Source organism: Rana temporaria, chromosome 11 (genome assembly GCF_905171775.1).
Source record: "Rana temporaria chromosome 11, aRanTem1.1, whole genome shotgun sequence".
In the NCBI taxonomy this organism is placed as follows: domain Eukaryota; kingdom Metazoa; phylum Chordata; class Amphibia; order Anura; family Ranidae; genus Rana; species Rana temporaria.
Window position 1 is genome coordinate 57234066 of NC_053499.1, and position 16171 is coordinate 57250236.

The 16171-nt window shown below is 41.0% G+C and overlaps 1 protein-coding gene across 1 annotated transcript in view; it reads right to left on the minus strand.

The window, feature by feature from the left end:
* Positions 1–16089, minus strand: part of FRMD8 (FERM domain containing 8) — a 33685-nt gene extending 17596 nt beyond the window's left edge. Inside the window, exons 1-7 of the mRNA XM_040328589.1 lie at positions 15845–16089; positions 11281–11362; positions 9513–9680; positions 9312–9413; positions 7191–7249; positions 6023–6189; positions 1899–2111 (exon numbers count right to left, since the gene is read on the minus strand). Of these exons, the coding sequence (XP_040184523.1) occupies positions 1899–2111; positions 6023–6189; positions 7191–7249; positions 9312–9413; positions 9513–9680; positions 11281–11362 (791 nt within the window). The 5' untranslated portion in view covers positions 15845–16089. The remainder of the gene's footprint in view (positions 1–1898; positions 2112–6022; positions 6190–7190; positions 7250–9311; positions 9414–9512; positions 9681–11280; positions 11363–15844) is intronic.
* Between the last annotated feature and the right edge of the window lie 82 nt (positions 16090–16171).

The window sequence follows — 16171 nt, forward strand, 5'->3', positions numbered from 1 at the left end:
CAGTACATTCTTATCAGTGTAATGCTGCAGCTGTCCAATGTTGGCTCGAAGACTGAGAGCTGAAAGATCAGATGAGAGCTGAGCATTCAGTTCTTGATATGCTTAGCGCAGAGAGCAGTGACAGTCAGTCACCGATCTGCTCCTCCAGCACTCATTGGAGCACCAGGAGATGAGGAGGGTGCTTTGGTTCTCACCTGGAGCCAGTTATCAATCAGGTGGGTGGACTATATTGTCAGGATCCTTATAGAGCAGGCATGTCCAAAGTCCGGCCCGTGGGCCAATTGCGGCCCCCCTGGTGATTTACTATGGCCCCCCAGGGCCACAAAAGATATATACCGTATTTATCTGTGAGGCCTCGGAGGGGACAGGACGAGCGCTGTCAGATTGCATGAAGAGAATCTCCTGTTTACTCAGCGGCATTTGTAATAGGAAGTCCTGTCTCCTGGGATGCCATTGGATGACTGTTCTTTCTATCATAAGAGGCGGGACTTTGTATTAAAGAAGTAACCGAGTAAACAAGAGATTCTCCTGTTTGTAATCTGTCGGGCGCTCGTCCCCTCCGAGGCTGCAGATGGGCATCGATCAGGCTGCATTCATGGCACATGTGAGGCTGCATTGGTAAGCCTGCATTCATGGCACATGTGAGGCTGCATTGATTGCAATGGTAAGGCTGCATTCGTGGCACATGCAAGGCTGCATTGATTGCAATGGTAAGGCTGCATTCAAGGCACATGTAAGGCTGCTCACGTAAAGGACGTACAGGACGTGACCGCGAGAGGAGCCGAGCCTGCCCGACTATACCCGAGTGTACTGCGCTCGGTATATGTCGGCGCAGTGGTTCAAACACAGCGCGGGAAGCGGGTATCGGCGTATATCGCGCACCCACAATTTTGCCCTGATTTTCAGGGCAAAAAAGTGTGCGATATACGCCGATAAATACAGTATTTTTTTGTTAAAAGGCCTGTTTAAATATTGTGATTTTCAATTGCTGGGTTTGCACATTAACGCATGATAGAGGTGCAGGCTTGATTTACTTTTGATTGCACTGCACTCTTTTAGGAATATTACCACTTCTATCCATGCTGCTGGTCTTATGCCGCGTACACATGACCGGAAATTCGACAAGAAAACCATGGATTTTTTTCCGACTGAATTTTGGCTCAAACTTGTGTTGCATACACACGGTCACATAAAATTCCGAATGTCAAGAACGCGGTGACGTACAACACTACGAAGAGCTGAGAAAAATTAAGTTCAATGCTTCTGAGCATGCGTCGACTTGATTCTGAGCATGCATGTTTTTTTGAGCGTCGGAATTGCATACAGATGATTGGAATTTCTGACAAGAATCAGCTCTCAAATTTTTGTTGTCGGAAATGGTCAGATGGAGCCTACACACGGTCGGAATTTCCTACCAAGAGCTCACATCGAACTTTTGTCGACATTTTTGACTGTGTGTACGTGTCATTAGTCTTTGGAGTGGTGAGTTTTCGAGCTTGCAACGCTTTCTAGGTGAAAAGTCCCCCGCCCCCCTTTTTTTAAGCCTTAGTTCACACTGGTGCGGCTTTGAAATTGCTACTTCAGCGTGATTTCAAACCCGCATATCAGAGCAATTTGCACTGCCGATTCCATTGCAGCCTACAACTTAATTTAACAGAAATCTATGCAACTCGCAATGAAATCAGTAAACAGTAGTGCAGGAAACTCTCATAATCTATGCCAAATAAGTTGTGGCACATGAACAATTCCATTGCTGGCAATGGGGTGCAACTTGTCATGCGATTTGAAAATGTCAAACCGCATGACAGGTCGCACCGGTGTGAACAGGGGCTCAAAGTAGAAAGTCTCTTTTCCGGTCTTTCCCCTTTTTACCAAACATTTTCAATATAAATACAAACCCATAATAGGGAAGTTCATGGCACTTCTTCAGATACTCTTTGTAGTTTGTGGCTTCTCCCTCTTCACAAGTAATATTTTCCGTAACTTCTTTGTAGGAGTTAAGCAAAGTCTGTTCAAAACCTGCTTGGCGACTTCCTTTATTAATAAAAGCATTCAATAATCCATTCCTTTTTTTACACATATAAGGAGGAAGGAAGCACTCCAGCTTAGGTCTATGAAAGAAGAAATATATCACAATTACATTTCAGCATCTTAGATCTCAAACTATTAGAACTGATAAAAAATTGATATCTTTGTACAATGTATATGAAAAGTGCTGCGTAAATTTATGGCGCTATGCAAGTACCTGAAATAAATATCTATGCAGCTGTGATAGTAACTAAAATATGCCTCTTGAAAGAGCAAATTGCAAATAGATCTGTATTAAGGCAGATGAAGATTGTAAAACCAACTGTCAACAAAAAAGGACGAGATGAATTCCTGAGATTAGGACCCCCTGGGGTATTTACTGCCCAAACCTGTTCAGTATTGCAGTATGCTTGCTGGGGGCAGGATTATTATGGACGTCCTGCGTAATCATCTGCTCAAAAACTCCACTCTGAGCCTGGGTCAGGAATGAAGTTCTGTGACCTCTGGTACAAGATTTCGTCAATGATGGATTAAGAATACCAATTTGATGGGACCAAACTGAGGGCGAGTCCCAAAACTGGACAAGAAGCCCTTCTGCAAATGATTCACACAGAATGAGAGCGAGTGAGCCTAGAGAGAATCCCTTTTCTTCCCTCTACATTTTCCTGCTACTTACCCACTTTGTAACTATAATGTATGTACTGTATCTTTGTAACTAGAAATTATGTATACCCATTTGGAAATAAAACCTACCCTTGTTTTAGTGGTCCTTCATCAGAATCAAGGCACCCCAAAGCAAAGCACAATCTCCCTAAACATACAATCATCCTGAAGAAAGTACTATTATGGTGTGTATAGGTGCCAAGCGTCAAGTTTGCCATTCGTACATCACATTTTTGTTTGCACAAAATTATTTTAAAGGCTCTCCATTTTAAAAACAATATTCTACCCATCAGACTTGTTTATAAAAAAATAAAAATAAAGTTTGAACCCATCTTTGGAAGATGCGCATTTTTCTGCACTATAATAGTTTTCTATGTGCCCTGTTCATACTGGATCACAGCCCATGAGGTCCGATGCAGTAAAACCCAGAAAAAAAATATAAATAAAAACTTATTTTTACCACACGCACAGGCTGCTGTGCGGAGACATGAATGAAGTTTAAAAAACGCACATCACACCCCACTGCAGCCCTAATTTATTAGAATCAGAAAATCACGTAAGATGCAACTTTTAGTAAAGTGGACACTGAGAAACACTTCTGTTGCATCCCATGATGCAATGCGCAACCTTGGTATTATCATACAGAGAACTTCCCTGTATTCACAGGTGTGCCCAACCTTTTGAAGCGCAAGGGCCACTTACGCGACTTGGTAACCGATCGCGGGCCACAATTAACAGAGCAGGCAGATGACAGGTCCATGTTTACTCTGCATATGCAGAGCAGACAGGGGCACAGCCCATTCTACTCAATTGGCCCTCCAATCCGATCTGCCTGGATGGAAGGAGACGGATCCCCCCTTCTGTTTTTTTTTAGCGGATCGACTAGGTCGTGGGTGTAAATGGCCACAAGTCTGGTTGCATCTGTGGCTCAATAAAGGTGAACGAAGGGTCCAATTGGGTCAAAGGGGCCTCACACTGATGCGCTGCTGTATACCTGCAGGTTAGCTGCACTTAGACTTCTATTATTTCCTGCAGGTGTGGTGTACTTTCTGAAGTGCACCAACCCACAGGTAAAAACAGAAGTCTATGGCTCATTGCAGGTAACCCGCATGTGTTCTGTGCTGCACCTGCAGATCGGTTTGAAAGCAGCACAGTAACCACTGCAGAACAGATATGTCCATATATACACTGTGCTTTTACTGTTAAACTTACCTTTAATAACAGTATTCTATTCAGGTATCACCAGCTGTTGCTGTCCCAGGCAGAGAGAATTTGGTATCACTCCACCAACCCGCCATTCCAGAGGAGGAGGTCGCGGGCCACTGGTTGGTCACCCCCTGCTGTATTGTATTGTAGTATACAATAGAGTCACACAATACACAAGTGCCATGACTAGATATTTTTGCGCCCGTTAAATACTTACTAGGCTGTTAAGGCCCAGAGCTTCTGTATGTACCTAGGCATGATTAAAAAACTAAACAGACAGATGAAGCAAAAGGTCTTATAAAAAGCTGCTTTCTGAGGATGATGCTTGTCAAACATGGTTATAAGCCATGATGAAAATAATGCCAGGGTGGTCCAAAATATAGCCAATATAACGAGCCATGGCTTTAAATTGGCATCTTCAAAATGAACACTGAAAAATGGTCTACATTCATTACAAGGAATATTAAAAGGGGTTGTAAAGGTTTGTTTTTATTTTCTAAATAGGTTACTATAAGCTAGTGCATTGTTGGTTCACTTACCTTTTCCTTCCATTTCCCTTCTAAATGTTTTTTTTCTTTGTTTTCTTTGTCTGAATTTCTCACTTCCTGTTTCTCCTCAGTAAGGTGTTCAGTAAGCTGTTCTAAATGACTTTCCACCGCTCGGATTATGGTGGAAAGCTTACCGAGGAGAAATAGGAAGTGAGAAATTCAAACAAAGAAAAAAAAACATTTAGAAGGGAAATCGAAGGAACCTATTTAGAAAATAAAAGATGAACCTTTACAACCCCTTTAAGTAACTATTGTGGAGAATACACCTTCAGGAAGTCAAGTCCATGCTTTGACAGATCATGGCAACAAAAAGGGGGACCTACTCAATACTAGGTGGGTGGTCATAATGTTTTTTCCAACTTATGCTCAGCCTGGTTCTGGTCACCATTGTCTGTGTTTGTTTGGGTCCCCACATCCATGCTGTGCTCCTACCCTACACTGTCCCACAGTGTTACACTGGCCAGACCTATGTAGACCCATGACATTTTGAGTCACTTTATTCTGTTATATACCATTTGTTTACATATAATGGTTTGTATTTATTGTATCTATTCTTATACATACAATACTTACCTCAAGCTCCGGAAAAAGCGTGTGAGCAGGAAACATGTAGAGCTGAGCTTTTCTACCCTCCACATCAACCTACACCAGGCCTATCTAGATATCGATGACTGCATTTGTAATAGTCTTACACAAGGTTATAGTTTGGCCTATGAGGGTTTATGGTGAGGTTTTTTGTGGTAGTTATACTAGCATATGGTGTTCGGTATTTTAACCTTACCTTGTCATTTTAGACTATTTGTATTAATAAACATTTTACTTTTAGATGACCGTGTGTGTTGTGGTGCCTAAAGAGTCCATCTAGAGCAGGACTGGGCAAACTACGGCCCGGCGGACCTTTTAATCCAGCCCGTGGAGCGCTAGCTACGGCATTGTAGTGGCTGGGCGAATGACCCCTTTTATCTTGCTGCAGCTGGCAACATAACAGAAAATGATTACAGCCCAGCTCTTAATGACCTAAAGAATAGTAAGAAGTGAAGGGTTAAATAGTTTATGGCCTAACAAGAGTTTTACAAAACCCACATTCTTAGGCTCCCCCCCCCCCCTCTGTTTTTACCTGGTGATCTGGACAAATACACACATCCTGTATTAGAGTGCCCCCACTCTTGATGAGTGAGCACAGAGGGCATATTTGGACAGCAATATTGTCAGTCGGGGGGGGGGTTTAAATGTGCTAGTAGATTTAAATACACTAACAAACTAAAGCCAAACTCCAACTAACACTTTATAAGCAGTTACAGAATTTAATTTTTTTCCTTTCGGGATAAAAAGGTATTGCAAAAAAAACAAACAAACACACACACACACCCTGATGAATTCTGCTTGTTCTGGCCGGATGAAAATAAAAGGAAAAGCAGTAATCTGCATTTTTTATAATTTTAAGTAGAAAGTAGTCTTTACTACAAACTCATGCGAGTGAGGCAAGGTATTGATGTATAGATTTTTGTATATTAATGACCACTCCCAATGAGAAACAAAAAAAATGAATATACAAGCATGAAAAGGTATACTCATACCTTAATGTAGAAGGTGTATGCTTTTGTTGGTTATAAGGACCCAGTTCTAAACGGCAAGCTAGGCCACCCAGCAGTTCACAGTCTTCCAAGTCACAAGGGTACCTGCCCTCTAGGACATTAGATTTGGCCTCTTCATATAGCAGACGCAAAACTTCCTCATTAACGATCTAAACGCAAAATCAACATATCCATCTCATAAAATGGCAAGATACATTTCCTCTATGGCTAAACCACCACACACATACATATATATATATATATATATATATATATATATATATATATATATATATATATATATATAAAATCATAATTATTATAAGGCTAACTTGAGGGTTTTTTTTTTTTGGATTCACAATTTATTTTTTGGGGAAAAAAATAAATAAATAACACGCGTTTAAAATATTGCTGCGCAAATACCATGTGACATAAAAAGTTGCAACGACCGCCATTTTATTCCCTAGGGTCCCTGCTAGTAGGAGAGAGAAAAAAAAAAAACACACACACACACACACACACACACACACACACACACACACACACGTTTTGGATTTTCCAGCAAAGAAATTTTATAAAAAGACGGATTTTTACATAAAGGAGAAATTGGCCAGGATTAGGAGTGAATATATAAAATGGGACCACAAACAGCCCCCACGGTTTTCTTTGCTTGTGCATTGAGAGCGGCCATCATAGGCACAGGGTATCAATTGTGTCTACACTTATGCTGGGTACACACAGGAAGTTTTTTCCATTCAACTCAGCGAGCTTAACGGAAAAAATAAATAAAAAAAAATCCACGTACAGATCACTGTACTGACACATCCGATTTTAGCATGGCAATCTACACGCTGAGCTATTGTGAGACTGCCGCCCCAGCCAGAGCACAGTGATCAGCGCTCGCAGCCATTGGCCATACTTTAGGGGGCATCTCTGGTCCTCGGACTACTTCAACTGTAACCATACACATTTGACATGGCTCCTTGTGATGCATGGGTCCTGTCAATATGTACAATACTTTAGTACATATCGAAACCAATACTGTTGTGGTTAAAGAGTCAAACACAAACAGTTATACTTTATCATGCTTTATGATTTCAAGACCCTATAATAAAGGCTGTGATGATGATTTCAGTTGTCAGTTTATGATCTGTATAACTTATTATCTCACCTGAAGTTCTCGACATTTAGGAAAGAAAATATTTCTGCGGAACTGCAGACAAGGTTCATCTATGTAAAGAACACAGGAAGCAAAAAATGTAATTATGCCATGCTTTATAGTCATAATAAATCTTATTCAACCACACCCCAAATAAAAAACAACATAATCACAGCATGGACAAGCACCAATCTAAAAGCAAGATGGTGAATAAATGTTAAATTACATACACACACACACACACACACGATAAAAAAAAGTCTATACACCCCTGTTAAACTGTCAGGTTTCTGTTAGGTAAAAAAAATTAGACAAAGATAAATAATTTCAGAACGTTTTCCACCTTTAATGTGACCTATAAACTGAACAACTCAGTTGAACAACAAAATGAAATCTTTTAGGTGGAGGGAAGTAAAAATAAAATAATAATAATAATATTATGCTTGCATAAGTGTGCACACCCTTAAAATACTTTGTTGAAGCACCTTTTGATTTTATTACAGCACTTAGTCTTTTTGGGCATGAGTCTATCAGCACAGCCCTCTTTATATAACCCCTTAGATGTTCAATGGGATTCAGGTCTGGTCTCTGGCTGGGCCATTCCAAAAACTTTCATCTTCTGGTGAAGCCATTCCTTTGTTGATTTGGATGTATGCTTTGGGTCGTTGTCATGCTGAAAGATGAAGTTTCTCTTCATCTTCAGCTTTCTAGCAAAAGCCTGAAGGTTTTGTGCCAATATTGACTGGTATTTGGAACTGTACAAAATTCCCTCTACCTTGACTAAGGCTCCTGTTCCAGCTGAAGAAAAATAGTCCTGAAGCATGAAGCTGCCACCACCATGTTTTCACTGTGGGCATGGTGTTCTTTTGGTGATGTGCAGTGTTTTAATGTCACCTTTAAATGCAAGTGCACAATTTTGTGATATTTTTTCAAATATAAAAAAAAAACATACTACACTATATTATGCAATTTATCCCTTTGTTATTTACTCATTGCACATGGAGTGGAAGGATCCCTTAGCACACTAGCTGTGAAAGAGTGATGAAAAGAGACATCTCTGGAGTATACGCAAAAAGCGAGTGAGGCATTTCATGGCCATTTGGAGTTAGCGAGTGTGAATTTTTGCCCTCGCGGTGGTGGCGCACAATGTAAGTGAATCTATTAAAGCACATTACCTATTTGAGGCATGGTGATTGGAAGAAACCTGAAGGGCTACCCTATATATATTTTGGTTTGTTGTTTGCATAAAAGTAGCAGCATGCCTTTAAATGTATATAATATTTTTGAGGCGATTTATTCACTTTAAAGGAGCAGCTGCTGTTCTACGCACAATTTCATTATTTTTATTGGAGGTGATGCGTCAAGTAGGGCTGCAACTAACGATTATTTTCATAATCAATTAGTTAGCCGATTGTTTTGATTAATCGGATAATAGCCTTAGAAAAAAAAAAAGCATTTTTAAAAAACTTTTTGGGCCAATTTGTTGGGCAGATTACAAAACACAAATTGCCGCAAAAACACATGACATGCTTTTCTGCAGCTTCTCCATTGAAGTATATTGAACCAAAAAAACGAAATAGCACCGTTTTGCGTTAAAAAGTCCTTGCCCTTTTCAAATACGCAGCACCTGGAAAAAAAATCATGGATGTGAACGTGTCCCATAAGAAAACATGTAAATGAACTGGCCTGAGATGTTTAGTAACATAATGGGGTTAAAAAAACAAAAATAAGTACAAAAAGAGCAAATGATCGCTTCTGTAAGGGGTTAATTTTTTTTACTGTGGGACAGTGAAAGTAATATTTACAGAAGCAATTTGCTTTTTTGTACTATAAAGGGACAATTTTTTTTTTTTTTTAATCCCATTATGTTACTGCCCGATTAAACAATTATGAAAATGTTAATCGATTTCATAATCGATTAATTGTTTCGGCCCTAGCGTCAAGTTTATCACATTTATACTTAATAGGGGCATTTTATCGCAGAAGAGACATTGCATGTCTCTTCTGCAATAAAATCCTGCCCGCTCGCTATTTCTTACAGTGGAACTTCAGTTCTGCTTTAAAGAAAAATGTCCTGTCATCTGTATCTCTGACTTTACATTCAGAAAGATAAAATAAAGATTATTTGTTTACCTTGATGAATGTCTTCAGTCGAACAATTTGTGAACCGTGCCAACAGTTCATGCCATTGTCTGCAGACTTTGTAAGGTTGATGTTTTGGCTTCAGTTGCACCTCTAAAAATAATTAATAAAAAAAAGGTAAAATTATATGAAGGAGCCATTTCACTATGACTGTATGGATGTGCAGCAATGTCAAATACCCATGTTTATTACCCAAAAATGGAGAAACAAGCCATAGAGCAAAGACTTCTTGAGCAATGTCAGGGAGCGCAAGGACTTCGCGGATTATTCGGTGCAACTCATGTGCCATCATGCCAGAAAGGCCATCCACCGTCAGCGGAACTGCCTCATCATTCACAAAATACACAATCACATCCATTGCTGAGGAGAGAACAAGTAAGAAAATGGTAACGGATAAAAGGATGTCATTTTAAATAGATGAATATAGCATCCTACTAATCTGTTTATACAGTGATGGCCCCACTGAGAAGGCCACTATTTTGTTTCTCCTGTTAAAAAATAAAAATAAAAAAACAAAACAAAGAAAAACAAATAATCAGAACAAAAATGTAATTCATCTAAAGCAGGGGTCTCAAAACTGGTGGCCCTCCAGCTGTTGCCAAACTACAAGTCCCATGAGGCATTGCACGGCTGACTGTTACAAGCATGACTCCCACAGTCAGAGGAATGATGGGGACTTGTAGTTTTGCAACAGCTGGAGGGCCACCAGTTTGGGACCCCTGATCTAAAGCTTAATGGATATGGGCTAAAAAAAAAAAACAGCTTGTGCCCATGATGTCCAACAAGAACAGAAGCTATTATGCAAACAGCCTAAATCAGCACAGGGCAGGGATGCAGTTCTATGCAAATCATGCCCAGGCGATGACAAACTGCATTTATAAAACAACCTCAGTTACTTTGAGAGGGGAATAAAGGTTATCCTGCAGCTGTCGAGGTCATATAAAAAAAAAAAAACTGCAAGCGTTGGAGCTTTTGTACATAAAACTCATACTGTTTTTCTATTCTATACCTCAACACCTGTGCTTCAATTAGTATAAATCAGATCCAGCTTCTATGTGCTCTTTATTTATTTTAATTCTCTTAAAAAAAAAAAAAAAAAAAAAAAAAAGGGAAAAAGTCATGTGCTGAACCTATATTAAAAACACGGGTTCAGCACTATCTATAAGCTAAAAATTCACACCTCCAAAGAAAAGAAGCAATTTAAAATATACATTCCGCACTTCAAACCAGGGAGTTGTTTGAATATTAAGCAAAACATAAAAATGTTTGAATGTTGGAAGAATATCAGAACAAATCTACATTCACTGAGTGATAAACAGCACAATAAAACAGTCACTTGCTCTCTGCTCAGGGAGCCCAGAGAACCGAGCGATCAGCAGTGTTTAACTGCTCGATTCTCAGTGTTAGAGGCGGCGGGGATCGACGCTGCATCCACCTAGGTAAGTATGTTTTAGGGAAAAAACAAACAAACAAACAAACAAACATGCTTCTCTTAACTTCCAATTTGATGTTTTTTTTTTGCTTTAAAGCAGAAAACCTATTAAACCAAAACATTAATGATATTGGGGGGGGGGGGGGGGTTAAATGTATTAGAATATTTAGATACACTAAATTAAAGCCAGCTTACACATTAAAAAAATCAGTGATAGTCGTTTTTTTTCCCCCTGTATAATGTATGGCTTACGTTTTCTTATGTTTGTTGGAATGACTGAAGAATCGTTCCAACTGCTGGGCACCACATGATTAGAGACTGTCAACAGCTGTTCTAAGCCTGATCATTGTACTGACTGTGCTTTATTTTTTATGTTCTTGTACTTTTTCCTATGAGACCCTTAAGGGTTAGGTTATATAACGTGTTCTTCTTTTGTATTGGTGTAAAATCCAATAAAATGGTTTTCTTTTGGGTTTATTACTGCTTTATTTAGATAATAAAAAACACAGACATCCCTTTAATACATACATCTTGTTCCTGAAGAGGAGACACTGCCTTGCAGCATATACTCATTCATTAATGATGGCGGCGACGTTCCACTTCCATCCATCTACACACAGAAAAAAGAAAGGGAAACCAACATTGGGAAAGGTAGGGAACGGTTGTAGTAAAGAGGTAACAAACACTTCAAGCAAAATGTCAAATTCTAGGCTACCCAACATTATACAAAGGCGATTCTTTAAAATCCTTCACAGCTCATTAGATAGCTGCCCCTTAGAAGTGATGACTTGTACAACAAAGAGCAGAGGTTGACGAAGATTACCAACACAAGCTCACAGCGGTCGGCGCACGTTTTGACTGTAAGGAGATCTAGGGGTCTTTTATAAAATAATAATAATTATATATTTGGATGAATGCGACGAGCATTCACTCATCCTTGACAGACACTGACTGTATTTTTTTTTATACCTCATTCCCATTGGCGTATTGATCTGTACATCTGCATGGAATTCACAGGTGTACCAAGCAGTAGCCTGTTCAAATCAATGACAGACACCCTGGCTGCACATAAACAGACTGCGTTCTGATCCATGCATCAGATCCGCATGGATGTACACACCAGGATGTACTTGGAGATCCATGCAGGTCTGTGCAGCCAGCTGTCTGTCATTCATCAAAACAGGCTGAGCAGAGAGCTGGAGATTGACAGTCACCAGCTTTCTGTTCATAGAACTGAAAACTCAGCAATCAGTGGTCTTTGATCGCTTGGTTCTCCGTCTTAGAGCTGGTGGGGGACAGATGCTGCATCCACCTAGGTAAGTATGATACAGGCATACCCCGCTTTACGGACACTCACTTTACGTACACTCGCGAGTACGGACATGCCCGCGAGTGTACGTAAAGTGTCTCACAAGTACAAATATTCCGCGCCGTGCACCCGCATTAGACGGAACTGAAGTTCTGAGCACTTAGCCTGCCCAGTTCCAGTGTGCTCTTTCTGTATCCTGGCTGCCTCCCCACCTCCGGTGACATCACATCCCCTCAGGCTTCCCTGTCAGCCACAGAATGCCATCCAGCCTCTCAATAGCACTGTCCTTTGTGCACAGCGAGATGTCCGTGGGATGGATTGGAGCGGCCCCCCTTGCATCAGATGAGCTTATTTACGTGAGTGTTCCCCTGATGCCCCCACTAAAGCCCCTGGCACCCCCACTACAGCATAGAAGTGAAAAAAGGCATTGCTTCACTTTAAGTACATTTTCGTTTTACATCAATGCTCTGGTCCCGTTGTGTACTTAAAAGTGGGGTATGCCTGTATATATAAAAAAAAAAAAAAAAAAAAAAAAAAAACAACCACACCTTTCACTTGTTCTCCCAACCCCCCTTTCCATAAGTGCTTACTGGAGTTGTGTATTGATCCACTGCTTTGCCCAGCTGCACCAGAGGAGGTTCTCACTCTCTCTCCCCTCTCACAGCCATTCAAATGCAGTGAGGAGGGGGGTGGGGCTGAGCTGTGTGTGTGTTTAAAGATGCACACAGCCCAGCTTAAGAGCGAGCATGCAGGTGTGCCACCATAGGAGGCGGTTTCCTATGGCAGCGCATGGAGAAGAGGAGTAGCCAAAAGCGCTGGTGAGGGACCCCAGAAGAGGAGGCTAAGGGCCACCCTGTGCACAGAGCAGGCACATATTTGAGAAACAAAGGAAAGAAAGAAAAGGAAAGAAAGAAAAGGAAAGAAAGAAAAGGAAAGAAAGAAAGAAAAGGAAAGAAAGAAAAGGAAAGAAAGAAAAGGAAAGAAAGAAAAGGAAAGAAAGAAAAGGAAAGAAAGGAAAAAAAGGAAAAAGGAAAAAGAAAAAAGGAAAGAAAGAAAAAGGAAAGAAAGAAAAAGGAAAGAAAGAAAAAGGAAAGAAAGAAAAAGGAAAGAAAGAAAAAGGAAAGAATGAAAAGGAAAGAAAGGAAAAAGAAAAGGAAAAAGGAAAAAGAAAAAGGAAAAAGAAAAAGGAAAGAAAAGGGAAAAAGGAAAGGAAAGGAAAGGAAAGGAAAGGAAAGGAAAGGAAAGGAAAGGAAAGGAAAGGAAAGGAAAGGAAAGGAAAGGAAAAGACACACTTTATAACCACTTTAAAAAATTGTGGTTAGAATTCACTGATCACATTCAAAATACAATTTTTTATATATATGTGGCTAAAGATCTTTATACCTGTGTGTAATCTTTTGAAGCACAGCCTTTGGGCTTTTATATGACGTCCTTGACTTTGTGCGGGGATATCTGAATGATGCCTGCAGCTACAGGCAACTTTCAGATATCTTTCTTTTCAGCCAGCGATTCTGTGCACGATAAGACTGATCATAGCGGACGTTCCACTGCTTGATCGTTCTTAAAGACGGACACCCCCCCCCCCCTCCCGCCGCCATCTGATGCTTCTCCGGGCTTTCCTGTGCCATCGGTGGCCCGGAGAAAGAATCGTCCGGCGCCGGCTGACGACGATAAAGATTTCCAGTCATCTCTATGACCGTCTGAGGCCCGGGCGCGACTTTATGACGTCACGCCCTGGGTTCCTGGAAGTAAACAAAGCCGCGATCACGGCTGTCAGCATGAGATCAGCAAAAAAAACAATTCTCGATCTCATGTTTTTCCAGCCTGGAGGAGAGATGTGGGGTCTTATTGACCCCGCTTCTCTCCATAGAGCAGGGATATGCAATTAGCGGACCTCCAGCTGTTGCAAAACTACAAGTCCCATTATGCCTCTGCCTGTCAGAGTATTGCTATGCCTCATGGGAATTGTAGTTGAGGTCCGCTAATTGCATATCCCTGCCATAGAGGAACTGTCACTAACCATTCATATTACAAGGGATGTTTACATTCCTTGTAATAGAAATAAAAGTGAATATATATATATATATATATATATATATATATATATATATATATATATATATATATATATATATATATATATATATATTTTAGAGAGAGTTTAAAAAAAGTGTAAAAAAAAAATTTAACGCCCCTGTTCCCGGTAGCTCGCGCTCAGAAGAGAACACGCATGCAAACGCTGTTCAAACCACACATGTGAGGTATTTCCACGTGCGTTAGAGCGTGTGCAACAATTCTAGCACTAGACATCCTCTGTAATGCCAAACTAGTAACCTGCAAAAAAAAAAAATTGAAGCATCGCCTATGAGGATTTTTAAAGCGGTTGTAAACCCCCATCTACTATCTTCAGTATTAACAGTTTTCTAAAGACAGTGTCCCGCTGCATCCACCGATCGTTCTGTAATCAATGCAATTATTAAAATTGCGGTTTAATCCTTACCTTTGTCCTTGGGCTTCCTTGTACTATGCCAGCGCCATTCTTCTGTTGGTCTTCCGCGTCTGCTGCTGTAAAAACTTCCGCCCACAGTTGATGACGATTGCTGTAATCCCGCGCGTGCGCACTACGTCAAATATTCAAGCCTCCTCTTCGTTTCCGGTTACCATGGAAACAAAGAGAAGGTCTGCACAGCGTACACCCACCCACACAGCGTAAACATCCATGAGCCTCTTGGGGAGGGGGAGGGAGAAAATATCAATGAAAAATATTGCGCTGACGTCAACAGCAGGAAATGACGCAGCCCCGACATAAACAGAGCTAGTGACCGGCAGGGTCTCGGCTGGCCGGATTAACGAACGAACGGCGCATGCGTGGAGTGACGTCACCATTCGGGATATCGGCGATATCAGGAGAAGGAAGCAGGTAGGGTAAAAAAAAAAAAAAAAAAAAAAAGACAAGAGACGAATTGGGGCTATTAGAATGCCTCTAGAAATAGAAAGTTGCAATTTTAGGTTTACAACCGCTTTAAGTACTGACGTTTGGCGCCATTCCATGAGTGTGCGCAATAAAGCGTGACAAGTTAGGTATCTCTTTACTCGGTGTAACGCCATCTTTCACATTATACAAAAAAATTGGGCTAACTTTACTGTTTTGTAATTTTTTAATTCATGAAAAATTATGCAAATACAGTGCGAGATAAAAAGTTGCAATGACCGCCATTTTATTCCCTAGGGTGTCTGATAATGTTTGGGATTCTGAGTAATTTTCTAGCAAAAGAAAAATATGATTTTTACATGAAGGAGAGAAGTGCCAGATTAGTCCTGGTATGGAAGTGGTTAAAGACGTGGCCTCTGGAGTTATTATCCTAATCTTGGCTTCACTACCTGGTGAGTCACTGAACACAGAGCGCTCAGCCATGACTTTTAGCATGGGGGAGGGAGGGGGGCACTGTGATGATGGGGGTGAGGGGAGATATACCATCCATACTGACTTATATGCAGCACTGTGCGTTGGTGGAAGCCCATAGGTAGGTCATGTATACAAATCAGTCTACACAATGTGAAAACTCCTGGGGCCCCTGGCTGCACATGTTATTACAAAAGTAAACAAACCCTTTAAGTCTGATCATACAATTCTTCCACCAATCATGACCGGTTCTCTTTAAGGCAGTGAAGTTGTGTGGATTCTGCTCAGTGTACAGACAAATCCATGGCCGCCTTTAGAACGTCCCAGCTCACACACAAGGAGTACAAACATCATTTAAGCCCCAAAGCTGTACAACTCACCCCAAAAGAGACGATTGCACCAGCTGTCTGTTCCGCTCGCCCTCGGCTCTGCCACAACCAGGAAGCTGACTCTCCTCCCCATGAAAACTATTGTCCAATAGCAGCATCAGACCTGCTTTCCACGCCTCGCTCTGGCTGTACAACCAGTTAGACGCCAACCAATCACGTCGCTTTCACTTCCTATTTTCCGACTGGCACCCAATTGCGTTCTGGAATGTGCGGTCTGTTTGGATACCAAAGTTTGCGGAGGAGCCGACGATGACGTCAGGTTGAGCTCAACTTCTGTGGACTGAGCGAGTGTTTTTCCAGCCGCTTTCCCGCCTTAGC